At 37.8% G+C, this 19519-nt stretch overlaps 1 protein-coding gene across 1 annotated transcript in view; it reads right to left on the reverse strand.

The window, feature by feature from the left end:
• Nucleotides 1-4773: 4773 nt before the first annotated feature.
• N (neurogenic locus Notch protein) overlaps nt 4774-19519 on the reverse strand; it is a 111572-nt gene continuing 96826 nt past the window's right edge. Inside the window, exons 6-10 of the mRNA XM_073977964.1 lie at nt 14295-14457; nt 8262-14223; nt 7937-8186; nt 7394-7864; nt 4774-5844 (exon numbers count right to left, since the gene is read on the reverse strand). Coding sequence (XP_073834065.1) covers nt 5504-5844; nt 7394-7864; nt 7937-8186; nt 8262-14223; nt 14295-14457 — 7187 coding nt within the window. The 3' untranslated portion in view covers nt 4774-5503. The remainder of the gene's footprint in view (nt 5845-7393; nt 7865-7936; nt 8187-8261; nt 14224-14294; nt 14458-19519) is intronic.

Here is a 19519-nt window from a genome sequence, read left to right on the forward strand (position 1 = left end):
TTCCAGAACTAAAAAGTTTTTACAATTTTTACCACTTTATAAAGTACGGGAACAGGCCAATTGTTAGTTTTGAATGACGATTTTTTGCAATTATCGATAACTGTCCAACCGTCCAGCAACCACAAAATATTTTGCGGTTGCGTGATGAACGACAAAAATGAACGGCCACAATAGCAAGCAACAACAAAGCTGACATTCAAAACTGCCCAGCAAAAAGTTTGCATCCGCGGATGCAATTGAATCACTACAAGTGTACAGTACACGTGCCGTTGGAGTACATCTATTTCTGCCCCAGAAAAAAATTTTGGTAGTTGTGCAATTGGAGTTATGATTTCACAACATCTTTCGATGTAGTCCCACAGAGTTATGAAAAATGCACTCCGTTCGATACATTTTATTAGCAGTTGCTGTAGAGATCCCTACAGAAAAAAACAGTTGGTTGATCCCTACACATTTCTTCAAAAGACAAACCAGAGTGTATGCATTTCGGAGAGTTTGTTATAAAATAAATAAATAAAAACTGAAGTTCCGAACATTTTTGCTGCAATTGACGAGACCGAAATTGTTAATGGAGTGAAGTGCAGTTGGAAGTCGAAAACTGAACTAGTGATGGGAAAGCAACATAAAAACATTTAGGATGATGAAGCAAAATCAGATGCGCTTGGATTAAATGGAGAACGTAGAAAGTAAACTTAAATGTGATTGAATTTAATGGAAACTTTTTTTAATTTGTGTTTATATAATAAATTTCTTTGTATTATTGTTTTACACAAATAATAAATGCATTTTATTTATTCTGGGATATTTCGCAATGGCTTGCATTTTTATAGCATCTTTAGACTGACTAAAAATGCAATCCGAAGAGTGCATTAAAATTCAATCCAAAACACTACATCAAAAGCTGTGATTTGGATCGAAAATGGAGTGCATCCTAGTTGTGTGCTGTGGAAGCAAAATGGAGTGCATCCTAGTTGCAAATGTACTGTACAATTGTAGTGATTCAACTGCATCCATGGCGGAATAAGAAGGTGTTACATCAAATCACGCCAAACGTCAAATTTGCTCACAATAATGCATTACTGTGAATTGCTTGTTTACATTTCGTATGTGATTTTATTCACAACAATGCATTTTGAAAACTGATATGAAGATCCGCGGATGCAAACCTTTTGCTGTAGAGCTGGCAAACCATCGATATTCCCAACATTAGATATTTTCGATATAATGTTTTAAAATATCGATTGCTATCGATATTATCGTTGAGTTGTCATCACCATTAATTTAGAGATGAAAATGACGGAAATGTCAATGATTTTTTTGAAATTTTGCACAAGTAGTTCACAGAAATGTAAAGGAGAGTAAACAATTGATTTTATTTTATAAAAAATAAAAAAATATATATTTTACTTTACCGAAAAAAGTGTACGTGTGACTACGGACTTACTATCTCACACACACATAACCGAAAAGCAGCGAAATTTTTATTTATTTTAATGAATTTTAGGTTAGGGATTTTTATTCCGATAATATCGATAGGCAAAACTATCTATCGATATTAAATTTTTAAATAATAATCGATATTATCGATAGTGCCATCGATTTTTTGCCAGCTCTACTTCACATCCGATTTTTCGATTTACAGAAAAAATATCAAATAAATCGATAACTCACTTTGTTCTTTTGGTTTATTGACCAACAAACAGCTGTTTAGAATATTTAATTAATAAATTAATTTTGTAAAAAAATCTAGAAACTACGTGGTTTTCCTACTTGTATAAATTCTAATTAAAATAAATTATCTTAAAGTCACAAAAAAAGTATCCAAAATGGTTTGTGTTCCATGCTTCATCATTCCCGTTCTACTTTATATCTGGCATAAATTCATCCAACCCATTATTTTACGTTATTGGAATCCTTGGGAAAAGAAAGACGCCCAAGGAAATATTATAAAAGCTGGTCCTGAATTTCCGTTTGAATGTAAAGGTGGTGTGTGTCCGTATCCTGGAGCTAAGAAGAAAGTTGAAGATGGCAAATCAACAGCGACAACAGAAACAAAACCAGTCACTACGGAAGGAAGTTCAGATAACAAAAAGGAAGATTAATGTAATAATGATTATAATTTAGAAAAATATGTCTATATTAGGTATTTTATACCCCGTTTATATATAACCGGATTTAACAAACCGACTGGGTTTTAAATGTCAATTCCATTGCTTAGTCTTGTGCCAGACTATGAAAATTTTCATGAAAATGTTTTGAGCTTATGGGTAAGAAGGGAGAAAGGGAGCTCCTTCACCTCCGCCCTCTCCTAAAGGCTTAAATATTTTCATGTGTTATTTTCAGTGTCTGGCACAAGAGTATTATTTCAAACAAACCCTCATAAAGAAGGTTAACCCTGCAAAAAGCTCTAATATAAACAGCATATTAGGTATAAATTTAAATGGAAGTAATACCTGCATTTAGAGATAACAATGTTTTTAAATATTTGACTATGGAATTCTGATACTGTTAAAATAAATAAAATAAACAAACAAATGTAACAAAGAAGGAAGTTCTTCTTTTGTTCCAAATTACTAGAAAGCACAAACAACGTTTCTTGTTTATTGGTGCCTTAGTAAGATGACCTTACGAATTGTATAAAAAATGTATATAGCAAAGTCCTGTAAATTCGTTGCGCCCAAATAACCAAATGAGATACTGAGGAAGTGGGGAGGTACCCGAAGTTGTATAGAAGAGTGCGCCGGTACCAACCGCAAGGTATTGAAAAAATCAAATAAGCAGAAATAAAACAAACTTGATGGCTGATTTAAGTACATTTTCTCGGTTACGCCTCATAACGCCAAGATCATTTTCTCAAAGCTTTTTTAAGCAAATCAACTGACCGAGAATAAAATGTCATCTACACATTTTTCTTAAGTATTTCGGATGTTCGTCCGACTTTTTATTCATGCAAAATTGTTGGTTAAATTATCGTTATTTTTAAATTTTTCTACAGCAGAGGTAGGCACTCTAAAAGAAGAAAAGAACAATTGGTGGTATTTTGCCTTAAAAAATGTGATCATATCACATATTATAAATCTCATAATCATTATAAGGCTCAGGGAAAAATCATGAAAATATTCCTACTGGGTACACGAATGGGTTTCCGGTAATGTGGGGAGATTGTTCAAATTATGGGCATTCATTGGTGATCTTACGACTTGGATTTGGGTAGGTCATTCAGATGGAGATTTGTTGAAAGTGAAGTTGTGTGATTTGCTCTTTAACGGATACTTTTTCAGTGACCAATATTAAGTTTGTTAGTATGAAATTTTCTTTGCGCATAACTTACATTAACCAGAAATTGGAATACAGGAACAAAGATCAGTATACTGCCGCTGACGCTTATTCTTAGGCATCTTCGTTCCAAATACTATACCTATGGTCAGGTTAAATAATTACCTACATTTTTAAAGAACATTTCCCGGCACTCTTAAGAGTGGTTCTTCTTGACCCTCTCCGTAGAAACCTGTCTAAGTAACCTCACAAATAAACACAAGGAATAAAACAAACATGTTTTTTTGTTTTAACAATTATAATATTGTATTTTGTTGTTTTATTTTTACAGTACAGCGATTGCAATGATCAACTATACCGAGTTTTTTTGTTTTTAAAATTGTATATATGTATAAAAATGTGTATATTATGTATATAAAATAAGAATAATAAAGCAAAATAGACAAATTGGGGGGAGGGGGAAAACATTTACGAATTTTACACAAAATTAACGATGGACGATATTACAAAAAAAAAAAACACATAATAAAAGTTGAAGGAATATTGTGGTTTGGAATTGCAATTTCTATTTCTTTCAGATGATGGAATACAATGTGTTCTTGTATAAATAGTTTAGTTGCGGTTGTTGAGTGTGAGAAAAGAAAAAAAATGCAAAAACATGTGTGTATATATAAAAAAATTACTTAGTTTACTAAAAAAGAGAGATGTATTATCAAAATTAAATATTAATTAAAAATAATAATTATTATTATAAAATGGAAAAAACTATTTTTAAATTGTTTTCTTTATTTTATTCTTAAGTTATGTCTTATTTGAATGGTTGTGGGGGATAGGAAGTGGCTGGCGGGCTGGTTTAGAGGCCATTTTATTTCGTTATATAGATTACAATTTAAAAAATAAATTGTAAAAATGAATTCAAAACCAAAAATTGGCATTGGCTTATAAAAATGAGACAAACTAAAATTTTCCAATATACAACGTATTTCAAAAAAATTACAAAATAAAAGGCGTTTTTTTACTCGTTCGTTTTTTCAATCTTACATTTGTTTGTAAAAATAGACTTAAATGTTTAGGGTTTTTCTGTTTTTGTTGAGATACTTTTTACACAAAAAATATATAAAAATATATATTATAAAATATTATTTATTAGGATTTATGTTTATTTTTTGTTTTATTAACTGGCATTCTTGTTTGTTTTATACGATTTTAACTAAGTAAATGGTTTAGTGGTTAAGTTACCATATAAACCCTCTTGAGTTGGAAGCAATAGTTTTCAGTTTTGTTTTTGTCTTTTTATTTATTATGATATTATTTATTAATATTTACTTATATAGAGATTTTTAATAATTAAAAACAAATATTCTTAGTTTAACATTAAACTAAACAAAAATCTAAATGAAAAGCTTACTAACGAACGGGGGAGTGTTTTTTTATAAAAATAGCGAAAATAAATTTTAAGGTTCCTAATTTTAAGAAATTTGTCTTCTACAGTTTGTTGGGGTGGGGTGGGGTTTAAATAGGAAATTAAATGTCTTTTTTTAATTTAAAGCTTAATTATCGAAATGATAAAAACAAAAATTTATACAAATGACGCGTTGGGCTAAAAACGAAACGAAATGGTTGGTGCTTAAGATTGAAATCCTTGTAAAAAAAGATGGTGGGTGCATTAAATTTGTTCCTTGTATCCGAGGAGTTTTTCCATAGAGATTCTCAAATGAGTTTCATTGTTTTAAGCTGATTGTTCTTCTTCTTCTTCTTCGTCGATAAGATCCACATACACAGTAAATGTGTAAAACGGGATCACGGGTTTTCGTCCTGTCTAACGGGTTTGTCATGCAATTGTTTGTTAAGCTTACAAATTATGGCTTGTTTTCGTTTGTTTGTTACTTAACTCATCATATGTTGGCCCTTGGACTCTGTTTTTGAAACAGAGCAACCAAGTTGCCTTATCTATATCATAATAATCTACATACATATATTTTGTTTTGTTATTTGCCTTAAATTCTAAATATTTTTAAATTTATTTATTTATATGCCTTTTTTGTTTCGTTTAAATATTCACCTAAAATTAAAATAAGTCTCTTTGCATTTAGCATTTCCAGAAAAACCGTTATCATCAACGGATAACCACTACTACTGTTCGTTTATAGAGCGTGAGTGAGGGGAGAGAGTAAACTTCATTAGGGGCTTTTTTTTGGAGTTCAGACTCTCTTTTTTACTTTCATTGTCAAATGTAAATGGCCTCGGAACCTTTATTGGCCTGGTGACCACCCGATATATAGAGATTATTGGCACCCGGTGATTGTACACCCTCTGACCAATCGGAACGCGGTGATGATGATGACCAGTGGCCGGGAGATTCTGGTGATGGCGTTGGATAGCTATCCAATGTTTGTACCATATGTTGTGGCGTATGACTGCCGGAATGTTGGCTAGGCGGCGTCAGGTACTGATAGAAGGCCTGATTGTGCTGTGATGATGGTGACAACATATTTGCCGTAGACGGTGATGAGGCTGACATTGAACTTTGTATGGATGGTGGATTCATTTGACCCGAGTGAAATGACTCTGCAAAAAAGAGGAAAGGGAAAGGCATTAATAAATTTAATTAAAATATTATATATAATAAAACAATAAAAAAACAGTAAGGAAAGGAATAGGTAAAATATATATACAGGAGCTAAATCCAAATGTGAATAGATTACGATACAATTTGGCACATATATTTCTAGACCAAACACCCTCACACATTCAAAATTTCATCAAAATTAGACATACATAGCGTCTTTGGTGCATCAAATACATTAAATCGGGCGAAAATATATATGGGAGCTGTATCCAAATCCGAACCGATTTCGATAAAATTTGACACACTTATTTCTATACCAAATTCCGTCACACATTCCATATTTCATTGAGATCGGACATATATAACGTCTTTCGTGCACCAAATACCAAAAATCGGCCGAAAATTTATGTGGGAGCCTTATCCAAATCTGAACCGATTTCGATATTATTTGGCACATTTATCTATAGACCTAATTCCGTAACACATTCCAAATTTCATCAACATTGGACAGATACAGCGTTTTTGGTGCATCAAATACCTTAAATCGGGCGAAAATATATATGGGAGCTATATCCAAATCCGAACCGATTTCGATACAATTTGGCACACTTATTTCTAGACCAAAATCCGTCACACATTCCATATTTCATTGAGATCGGACATATATAATAGGTTTCGTGCACCAAATACCAAAAATCGGCCAAAAATATATGTGGGAGCTTTATCCAAATCTGAACCGATTTCGATATTATTTCGCACATTTATCTATAGACCTAATTCCGTAACACATTCCAAATTTCATCAACATTGGACAGATACAGCGTTTTTAGTGCATCAAATACCAAAAATCGGCCAAAAATATATATGGGAGCTATATCCAAATCTGAACCGATTTTAATATTATTTGGCACACTTATTCCTATACCAAATTCCGTCACACATTCCATATTTCATTGAGATCGGACATATATAACGTCTTTCGTGCACCAAATACCAAAAATCGGCCGAAAATTTATATGGGAGCTATATCCAAATCTGAACCGATTTTGATATAATTTGGCACATTTATCTATATACCTAATTCCGTAACACATTCCAAATTTCATCAACATTGGACAGATACAGCGTGTTTGGTGCATCAAATACTTCAAATCGGCCGAAAATATATATGGGAGCCATATCCAAATCTGAACCGATTTTCACCAAAGGCAATAGCGTTCTTCATTAGGCTAAAAAAATGATCTTCCCCAATTTTCAGCCAAATCGAACAATAAATGCGACCTGTACGTTGCGAACGGACGGACGAACATGCATAAATCGACTCAGAAAGTGAAAGTGGTACGCCCTGTCCTTCACATTTTTATCGCTCAATATTCGATTTTTTATTTTATTCTAAATCGAATTCTCTGCTCAGCTCAGTTTTCCCGCCAAACTAAAATTGAGGTTATGTTGCCCCATACTTAAACCAAAAAATCCTTAACCCATATCATATTCCCAGCCCTTTACGTATGTAAATACATATATATCTTAATTATTTCCAATTCTTACCTGGAGATCCACAAAAACTATTCAAGTCCAAGCCTGCTGAACTGAAATCTATACCGCCTCCATTATTATTACCCATTTGCTGTTGTTGTTGCTGCTGCTGTTGTTGTTGTTGCATAGATTGTAATATTGCACTATTCTTGTTTTGTTGTTGCTGCTGCTGTTGTTGTTGTTGCTGCATTTGTTGCTGCTGGTTGGCCATCATAATGCCCATATCACTGCCTGTTGGCGAAATAATACCCAAACTGACAGGGGAATTTTGACTGCTGGGCGTTTGGAAATTCATGCTGTTGGGTGAATTCTGTGTTTGTAATGTGGAAGCACCGCTTGCCACACCATTACCGTTGCCACCACCAAGCAGGGTATTTAAATTACTACCACAAAATTGCTTTTGTTGGGTGGCATGGCGCATGGCCTGGATATGGGTGGGTGATGTGGGTAAACTGGGACGTGATTTGGCAGGTGAAGGAGATCCTAAAAAAGACAAACAAAAAATGTTGAACATTAAAATCCACTTCATTTGCAATAAAAACTATGTTATCTTACCCAAATAGGCATGCGGTGACAATGCCATATTCGATTGCACCGAATGTGGTGGCGATTGATTGGAATAGGGTGGACTCAAACCCTGTTCATGACCACCCATTACATTGTTGCCATTTAAACCATTGTTGTTGTTTTGATTGCCGTTCATGAGGTCCTGATGAAATGGCGAACCCATGGAATAACCATAATTTTCCATTTTAATCATGTCATGGCTTTGTTGGGGTATCAAAGATTGCATGGATTGGGCATTCTGCAAAGAGAAACAAAAACATTTATACTCCATTTTCATAATCTCGAAGCAACCTCCTTTCTCCCCTTAACTTACCTTAACACAATCCTCATAGCTCGGTGGGTGTTTCACATTGTTGCTCCCCAGCAGATCGTTGTGATGATTGTTGGGGCCGCCGCCCCCGTTCATGGCGTTCGAATACATCGACGTTGCATCGTAGGGACTCGGCTGACTTGTGAGCGCCGTCGGTGGCGGTGAATCCACTGAACTGAGAGCTGCATCCAGCAGCTGTTGTTGATGGCTCTCCACCGAACCGGGGCCCTGTGCCGTCGGGCCACCAGCCAGCCCATTCAGCAACTGTGATGCCGTAAGGTTGCCTTGATTGTTGTTGCTGTTTGCCCCCTTTTTTGATGCCGGCTGGTGGCCTAAACCCTTTTTTGAACTCGGTTTACGTCTTAGACTGCCACCGTTGTCGAGCAAATTATCCGGGCTACCCTCCAATAGTTTGGCCTTTTTGGCTGCCTTATTTTGTGCAGCCTTTGAGTTTTTACCGGCTGCGATCACAGTAGGCTGGGTAATCATTTGTGGCTGACTACCGGGTGGCGGTGAGGCAATCATTGTTTGTGGTGTCATGGCCAGCATTTGGGGTGAGCGTGGTACATGTTCATCGAGTAGGCGTACAATGTCATGATGTAGCCGTTCGGAGGCGACATCGCGTGGCAAACGATCCATGTGATCGGTAATTTCACGATTGGCAAAGTTATCCAGCAATGCCTTACAGGCTTCATAGGAACCTTCACGGGCAGCCAAGAATAGTGGTGTTTCGTCTTTATCATCTTGGGCATCACGATTGGCATGGTGCATGAGGAGTATGTTAACGGCTTCAGTGTTGTTGACAGCAGCGGCCCAGTGAAGAGCCGTTTTACCCGAATTGTCGGCAGCATTTATATCAGCATCGGCAGTAATCAAATCTTCAACCATACCTTCTATGGCCAAACGGGCAGCCAAGATCAAGGGTGTGGTACCATCGTGCATGCGAGCATTGAGATTGGTGGCGCGATTCCGTAACAGTATTTGGAATACACCCATGGCATCAGCCGCAACAGCAGCATGCAGGGGAGTACGTCCTGTGTTGTCTTGGCAATTGGCATCAGCTCCTGCATCAAGTAAACGTTTGGCAGCATCCGCCCTTGCATAACGGGCAGCCAGATGGAGCGAAGTTTCTCCGGTTTTATCCATGGTGGCATTTAACTCAGCACCCTGAGCCAATAGATCGGAAATCACTTGGGCTGTGGTATCATCAGAATTTTCAATGTCTTCGCCATTGTCAATGCCTCCGCCGCGCACTGCAGCCACCATTAGAGGTGTCATGCCACATGGGCCACGAACATCAACATCATGTTTACCATCCTGATGGGCTGGAGGGGTCATAATCGAAGATCGTACATCGGCCACATCCAAATGGGCTTGAGACCACACCCGATTGTCGGCCTCTTCATAATCGGTCACCATGGTATGATCACTGGCATAACCACCATGATCGTTGCGCAATCTCTTCGGTTGTGGCATATCTGATTCATCATCGGACCATTGTGGCGCGTGACCCATATGTCCGGAGTTCATATTCACATCGTTGCTCATACAGGCCATGGAAGGATTCTTATTCAAATTTCTCATTTCCTGGCCGGTGGGATCACGGCGTCTGCGCTGTGGATTAATGGTGGGTGTACGGAATCCTTCGGGGAACCAGGTGATACCAGCAGCACGCTTACGTTGGGTCGTCACAAGAACACCAAACAAGGCAAAGGCCAAGACCACCAGAATTATACCCAGCGTAACATATTTCACATTGGTGGGTGTCTCAATCATATCTTCGCCTGGGTTCTGTACACCCCTAACACTGTAGATGGGGAATTTCGAGGACAAGGTATATTTCGAAGCAGAAGCGGCCAAAAACTCTGCAGCCTCAGCAGCACGATAGAAACATTCGGTACATTTGCGGTTGTCAATTTCCAAATAGACCTGAATACCAGTCTGACCAATCCTCTCGGTGAAGAGAATCTTATTCTTCCTTCCGAAATCGGTATTTTGAATGTCATTAATGGGTTGGGTACCCTTCCAGGAGAATATCATATCATTGCCCAGGTGATCCTTTTTGATGCGCACCGTGGTACGTAAATGACGACCCATTTCTCTCAGAAAGACCACTTGTTGTTCACGGAATTGTTTTACATCCATTAGGACCACAACAGAAATGGCACCATCAGCTAAATTGGGTGGCTCCGCTTCACTTTCACAATCCAAACCATCCCAGTTACATTCGGCATTGTTGCAACCGTAGTCGCAGAAACCATTGGCATAATGCTTGGAACAGTAGGCGTCATAGATGGGATTACAGGGCTGCAATTTCTTTTCACAATCACGACCATCATAGAGACATGCAGCATTGTTACACTCCTCATTACATTTACCATCCATGAAGACCTGCCAACATTGTATGTTTGCGGTACAGTTGACCCATGGATTAATGCCCAGCGAACAATCATTGCCATCAAAGTTACAGGCATAGGTGTTGCACTCGGGATCACAAATGTGATTGCCTTTCTTTTCTTCACAGCCACGCTTTACACACATCTCCCGTTGATATGCCAAGTCCTTCGAATATTTATTCTGCAAACCACGTGAGGGATCCATTACCCAGCCGGGATAACTGGGATCATAGCTTTCACAACGTTTGCCATTCCATTTGGCTGGACAGAAGCAAACAAAATCACCCAGTAGATTATCACAGGCAGCTCCTTGCAGACAGGGATTGGGCGTACATTCATCCATGGTATCACGTTCGCAATGTCTACCCTCAGTACCGCGAGGACATTCACAACGATAGCCACCGCCATCATCAATGACACAGGTTCCAGCTTGACAAGGATTCGAGTCGCAATCATGGCCGGAGAATTCACAATTTTTACCATAGAAACCTTCGGTACACAAGCAATGGTGGCCACCTTGTTTGGGCGAGCATATACCGCCATTTTGACACGGAGAATTGGCACAGAAGTCCACCTTATTTTCACAATGGCGACCCATATAGCCTGGCTTACAGTTGCAGTGATAATTATTCACCAATTGGACACAATCCAGGGTACCGGCATTTGAGCAGGGATTGGAGAGACATTCATTGATATCACCTTCGCAACGGGAACCCACAAAACCAGGAGGACAATCACATTCAAATCCACCCACACGATCGATGCAGGTACCGTTGTTATGACACGATCCACGTTGGCAGTCATTTTCATTCACCTCACATATCAAACCCGCAGTACCGGGAGGACAACTGCAGCTGAAGGCATTTACCAAGTCATGGCAGGTACCACCATTCTGACAAGGATTTGGTGAGCAATCATCGATATTCAGTTCACAATTTTGGCCTTGGAATCCCTTGCGACAGCTACAGGCATACGAGCCAATTAGATCGCGACAAGTACCACCATTCAAACATGGCTGCGATTCACATTCATTGATTTCCTGTTGGCAATAACTTCCAGTGTAGCCTTGTTTGCAAATACACCTGTGTATGTTGCCGTGTTCTTTACATGTTCCGTTGTTGCACAACTGTTCCAGGGAAACTCCTTTACGAATGGCAGCATCACTGCACGACACCATTTCTACATCACACAATTTACCCGCCCAACCGGGAGCACAACGGCAGCTGAATTGATTTTTATGTTGGGTACAGGTGGCTCCATTCTCACAGGGTGATTTGTGACACCAATCCACATAATCGGTACACTGTTTGCCGGTATAGCCAAAGGAACAGTGACAGGTATATTCATCACCATTCTCATGACATGTGGCACCATTCTGACAAGGCTGGGAATCACATTTGTTGATTTTATATTGGCAATTGGATCCAGTGTAGCCTGGTAAGCAGGAACAATTATAGCTATTGATGCCATCTATACAAGTGCCACCATTCATACATGAACTCTCGGTACAATCTTCGTCGTTAGTTTGACAATTTATTCCCGAAAAGCCTAGAGGACAGGTACAGGTGTAGGAATTGACATATTGACGGCAAGTGGCACCATTTTGACAAGGTAGACTGAGACATTCATTGATATCAGTTTCACAATGTTTACCATCGAAACCATCTACACACAGGCAGGTGTAATCGCCAATGCCATCCAGGCAAGTACCACCGTTTTGACATGGGAAGTTGGCACAGTCATCGGTATTAATGGCGCAATCATGACCCTCGTAACCTTTGGCACATATACAACGGTACGAGCCAGGAACATTGTGACAAGTGGCTCCATTGCGACAGGGAGTAGACAGCTTACACTCATCAATGTCTTCATCACAATAGCGGCCAGTGTAACCCAGTTTACATCTGCACGAGAAATCCAAGAAATTCGGGGATGGAGAACATTTGGCATCATTGCGGCAACGATTTGTGGCACAAGGATCCAATTTGGACTCACAGTTGACACCGGTATAGGGAACTTTGCAAACACATTTATAGCCATTGACCTTGTCGATGCAGGTGCCACCATTGGCACATGGGTTATTGATGCAATCGTCGATATTTGTTTCACACTTTAGACCTGTGTAGCCAGGCATACATTGACACTTGAAGGCATTCAGTTCATCGACACAGAAACCACCATGCTGGCAGGGATTCGAAGAGCATTCATCGATATCGATTTCACAACGTTTGCCACCGTAGCCAGGAGGACAGTGACAGATGAATTCATTGATACCATCTTCACAGCGACCCCCATTGATACAGGGATTTGAGGCACATTCATCCACATCACTGAGGCAACGCGAGTCATAGAAGCCACGAGGGCATTCACATTTATAACCATTTACCAAATCCATGCAGACACCATTGTTGGCACATGGGTTTGAGGCACATTCATTGATATTCACTTCACAGTGGACACCCGTAAAGCCGGGCACACATTGGCAGGTATACTTGTTGATGCCATCAATACAGGTGGCTCCATTGTTGCAGGGATTACTGTGACATTCGTTGACATTGATTTCACAATCTTTACCCGATGTACCCGGCAAGCAGTGGCATACATACGAACCCACACGATCCACACAGTGACCTCCATATTGACAGGGATTCGATTCACATTCATTGATTTGGGTTTGGCACAAATAGCCAGTGAAGCCAGGATCACAAACACAGGTGAAACGATTATCACCATCGATGCATTTGCCACGATGACAAGGATTCGAGTCACAATCGTTGATGTTGATTTCACACGACAACCCCGTATAACCGGGAGGACATTCACAGGTATAACCAGCAATGGAATCATGACATATACCACCATTACGACATGGCTGGGATTGACAATCGTCAATGTTAATTTGACATCTAGAACCGGTAAAACCCATGGCACAGGAACACTTGAAACCATTGATCATGTCGTGGCAAACACCACCATTCAGGCAGGGATTCGATTGGCATTCATTGATATCAATTTCACATTGGGTACCAGTAAAGCCTGGCATACAGACACAACGGAAGGTACCGGGATCATCGAGACAGCTGCCTTCATTCTGACATGGATGCGACTCACATTCATTGATGTTCGTTTCGCAACGTGGTCCCGTGAAACCTTGTGAACAGTTGCAGCGAAAAGATCCGGGAGTGTTGACACAAACACCATTATGTTCACATGGTGAACCCTGGTCACATTCATCAATATCCTCAGAACAATCAACGCCCTTGTAGCCGGTGGCACAGGAACAGGTGTAAGAACCATTTATGGGACTGGTATCGCATACAGCATCTGAGTGGCATGGATTTGAGGTACAAGCATCATCTAAATGACAGAGAAGGCCAGTTTTGCCGGGCGAACAACGGCAATAGAATGAACCAACACCATCGATACAGGTGGCTCCATACAAACACGCAGCATTGGCACAATCGTCAATGTTGTCACTGCAATCCGGACCGGCCCAACCATTAACACAAATGCAGGAATATGAGCCTTGGGTATTGGTGCATGTGGCTCCGTTTTGGCATACCGAGGGTCTGGAAGAAGTAACATAAGAAATGTTTTTAAGATAAATGTTGAATTTATGGTAAAACTGTTTCGTCCTTACCTTATGGCACATTCATCAACATCCTTTTCACAATTGTCACCGGTATAATTGGGTGGACAGGCACAGCGATAACTGTTAATTCCATCAATGCAAGTGCCACCATTTTGACACAAATGCCCAGGACAATCATCAATATTTTGTTCACAGTTTTTACCTTGATAACCTGGAAAGATAATAATAAAAAGGAGGAGATAAGCGATATGAATATTTTTAGCGTGTTTATGTTTTATTGGCATTTGCAACACTTTTTTTGATCTACTCTTTAAGAGAGGTGTTCAGTAAAGAGAATTATCTAAAAAAATCATGTGCAAAGATAAAATCTCTTACACACATGGATCAGGCGAGCGAGAAAGAGAGTAAAAACGAATAAGCAAAGAATGTTTCTCTTATATGGATACATAAATTGAAGGAAAATATAAAAAATACAATACAATACAAAATTAAAAAAAAAAATTACAACAATTAAAGTACATTGCAAATGTACAAAGGAATCACATTTATTGGTAATAATAGGTTTGTCCTTTTACGTACTGAACTTTACTGAACATTGTTTCTTCAGTAATGTTTAGCAACATTTCAATTATACAATTGTCAAAACTTTACTGAAGAAAAAATGTTCAGTAAAGTTCAGTACGTAAAAAGACAAACCAAATTTATTACAAAATGAAAAGAAAAACGATGAAAAAAAGTCCAATTTACAGGAAATTATAAATAATTTGGTAATAATAATGTTGTTGGTTACCAACAAAACCAAACATGATTTACAAAAGCCGAAATTAAGGACAAAATAATCAAAATTAGGCCTTGTCAGGTGAGGCTAAGTTTTGACTAAAATAAAAAAAACAACTTTTTATAACGAAAATTAAATAAAATCATTGATGATGACCAATTACACAGCAAAATTTTGTAAAAAAAAAACAAATAATAACCATAGGCCTAATAACCCATTACCATCAACCATGAAAAAATAACTCAAATCATTGAAAAGGGGGGATATTGGTTTAATTTACCAACATAAATGCAAAGTATGAGCGAAAAAAAAAAACACAACAACAACAATAAGTGCCTACATATCAAATTATTCGTTAAACAAATCCTCAGTAGTATCAAGAAAACGTACGGCGAGCAAAGTGAGTAAGAACAGTAGTAGTTGTGGGCACTTTAAGGTAAACAGGCGGTAGATACAACACATGGATTGACCACTGCTGATACATTCGATGATCATCGTTCCAAAGAGCCTTAAATACGAAACACACACATACACCGAGGCATACTGGAGTACATACCACCAAAATTGTACTCAATTTTGTGTGCGGAGTTTTGTAGATTTTTGCCAAAGGCAAAAAAGGCAGAGTGTTGCCAAATTTGTATTTGCAAATTTGGGGAAAAGGAAGTTTTTTTATTTTTTCGGATATAAACAGAATTTTCAGAACATCCAGGTCTTGACTGCTAATTTTAAGCTGAATGTTAATAACTAGTGATGCCTTAGAAGCTGACTTTCATATAGAAATGTTAATTTTTATTATACATAACCACTATCCCTCAAATCATGGCACAATAATACAGGTACAACGGGAAAAACAGCTGATTATCACACTAGTTGTCAAAATGCATTATTGTGAATAAAATCACATACAAAAGGTAAACAAGCAATTCACAGCAATGCGTTATTGTGAACAATTTTGACGTTTGTTATGATTTGATGTAACACTTTGTTATTCCACCATGCCTCAAATGCACTATCTCTAAAAATTTATAACTCCCCTTTTCCTGTAAATATAGCAAATAAATCCAACAAAATGTTCAAATTTCTTTTGTTTACATTCAAAATACACAACACACATAGTGAAATTCCCTCCCAAAATTTCCCCCCAAACGAAATGGCAACGCTGTCTTGTCGAAACGAATAAAACCACTAGCATACATACATCAACAAAAACAACAACAACCACACAACAAGCAAATCAACGAAGTTTGTCGTCTTGAGATCTTCTTTCCCACGGTTCATATCTTGTATGTTTTAGTATGTTGTTGCTGTTATGCTTTATGCCCAACTGTTATGGTTAGGGAGGCCAGGCAAGAAAGCAATAACAACAAAACCACCGTCGTCGTTTACACATGCGCAGTCGACAGCTCACATACGGTGTGTATATCCCCCCATTCCAACCCCCCATCTAAAGGTGTTGTTCGACCAACCTTTTTTCTTATTCGTTGTTGTTGTCTTCGTCGTATTATTTCGTTGTAAAGAAAAACGAACTCAAAATACGGCAACAAAAATTCAAGATACAAACGACGATGCTGTTCGTTTGACCGGTCGTTTGTTGTTTATGTTGCTCTTCGGGTGGGTTTGTTTTTTATGTTGTACGGAGTACGGGGTCTTATGGATGTATGAATGTGCGTTTGTGTTACTAATGATTTTTCTTTTCTTGAGGCTAAAATTTGAAGTTTTGTTGTTGTCTTCTAAAAACTTCTTTGTATATTTCGTTCTTTTATTTTTATTTACATTTTCCTGATTTTGATTTTATTTTCGTAAAAGAATGATGAACAAAGATCATAAAATATTCATACACAGATTTTCTAATTGACACTATATCTTCCCGGACCCTACCTGAGGAGTACGTCCAATGGGTCAATGCCAATTCCATTCCTATATAGCATCGATTCTCGAACAATGTGTTATTTGTGATTGGGGTCTTGATAAAATTGGAATGTTGTCCGGAATCCCATTTTTTCAGCGCTACATTGCAAAATATCCTTCAGAATGTTTAAATAACACATCTTATCCACAATTCCTTCGATAAAAAAAGATTCCCTACACCGGAAGCACTCATACAACCCCATGTATACCATAACATATCCTCCTCCGTGTTTTACAGTTCGAATTGTGTGATTAGGGTTCAAGACCGTATTTGCTCCACACCCATTCGGCCCAAATAGACTATTATTTTTATCAATGAAAACAAATTTAACTTGTTTGGGCCGGATCATGGTGGAATAAGAAGGTGTTACATCAAATCATGTCAAACGTCAAATTTGCCCACAATAATAGCTGTGTTCCAGAACTAAAAAGTTTTTACAATTTTTACGACTTTTACACATTTTACTCGAAAAAGCGTTCCCGTACACAAAAAAGTTGTAAAATGTTCACTTCTCTTTAAACAAAAATGGCGCTGAATGACGCTCTCTTTAAAAACTTTTTACACGACAAATTTGGGCGAGCAAAAAAATAGTAACATGGTTGCCGGCGTCTGATTGGCTGATACGCCGACTTTGACATTTGTTACAGTTTTTTGACGTATTTTCCATTTTTCCGTTCCCGAACTACTTCAGAAAACTTGTGTGTAAGAACAAATTTTGTGCAGTTCTCTCTTTTACGAGTTTTACCATTAAAAAGTACGGGAACGAAGCTAATGTATTACTGTGAACTGCTTGTTTACATTTTGTATGAGATTTTATTCACAATAACGATTTTTGACAACTGGTATGAAGATCAGCTGTTTTTGGCGTTAATCCTTATTATTCCACCATGGGTCGGATGAACAATGGTGGAATAAGAAGGTGTTACATCAAATCATACCAAAAGTCAAATTTGATAACAATAATGCATTACTGTGAATTGCTTGTTTACATTTTGTATGAGATTTTATTCACAATAATACATTTTGACAACTAGTCTGAAAATCAGCTGTTTTTGGCGCTGTACTTTATTATTGTGCCATGGGATGAACTAAGTAAGGTATGGTGTGAGGCAAAAATACGGTCTTGTGCCCTAAATCCTTATAACAGGCTATTATTCATAAAGGAATAAAGGAGAAATGTCATAAAATACAGGTTCTCTCTAACTGACTCTCTTTTCGCAATTCTATAATCTCAACAACATAACATAATTCCGGTTTTTTGAGAATTACCGTGACGTCTTATATGTAAACTCGGCCAACACTATAGTATGGTGTTGTTGTCCAATCGAAATGCATTCATTGCATGTTCTTGTTGTTGTTTTATATAATCGAATCCATCTTTTATTGCAACGACATTCAGCATAATAGTTCTTTCCTTTTCTTGCGGGCGGTAGCTCATTGACAAGAATCCAGAGATGGGATAAAGTAAATTGAGATTAGTAAAATAATGCCCCCTAGAACATTCATTAAAGCTTTCCATCTCTGATGGAATCCATTTGGACTTTCTTAGTTTGTTTGGCTGGTCATTCATTCCCTACCAGGGAAACATTGCAGTCACAATATTACCAACTAATATTGTTGTTGTTGCTATGTTACCATAATGTCGCAAAGAAAACATACACACACATTTACACACCTTTATTTTCTTACAACCATGCAAAGAGGAGAAGAGATGAGATATCTTAAAACATTGATCTAATGGATGGAGTACAAGTAACCATAATAGTATATTGGAAAAACAACAACAACAACAACGAGATTTAAACAATTAAAATTTGAAATAGTTGACAACATATGAACGGAACGTGTGTATCTCTGGGCTGCTTTTTTCTGTAGCTAGATGTTATTAGATCGCAGTTGTTGTTGCTGTTGTATTCACCATGTAATATTCCCAAAACGAAAACTAAGCACAGCAGCGTCATCGGTCGTACATCATGAGCAGCACATTTGTCGATATCATTGATCTGGTGCTCGCGATTAGGTCTCGTCGTCGTCTCAACAACTAACAAGTAAGCAAACATGTGTCATTGTTGTTGTTGTTGGAGGTACTTACTACTTTTTTGGCCATTATTGTCATTGTTGTGTTTTATGTAAATATGTTTGTATGTATGTAATTGCTAATGGCCAATGGAAAAAAGGTTGTGGTTGTGTCGTCGTTCGTATATATAGGTAATAGGTACTACCTATCTGTCATAGTTGTCTGTCATCTGTTATTGACTATACGATGATTTAAGATGCCATCATCGATGACAAAAAACATGGAAACTAGAAAAATAAATATGGGACAATTTAATGGGGTCAAAAGACTCACTAATGTCTCGTCAAGACAGGAGAACTAATTGCGATAAAAGATAATCTCTAATCTAATTCGAATAACATGAGAGCTTTCAAAGGGGGAAAATGAGTGATTTAAGATAATGTCAAATGGGGGAATGTGGTGATGGATAATACATACATAAATAAGAAAAATTATCAAACAGATTTATCGAAAAGTTTAAAATTAACATAAAATATATTTATAAATAAAATCTAATTAATACCTCTTTT

Source organism: Musca autumnalis, unplaced genomic scaffold (genome assembly GCF_047663935.1).
Source record: "Musca autumnalis isolate F117 unplaced genomic scaffold, ASM4766393v1 scaffold_3, whole genome shotgun sequence".
NCBI classification, from domain to species: Eukaryota; Metazoa; Arthropoda; class Insecta; order Diptera; family Muscidae; genus Musca; species Musca autumnalis.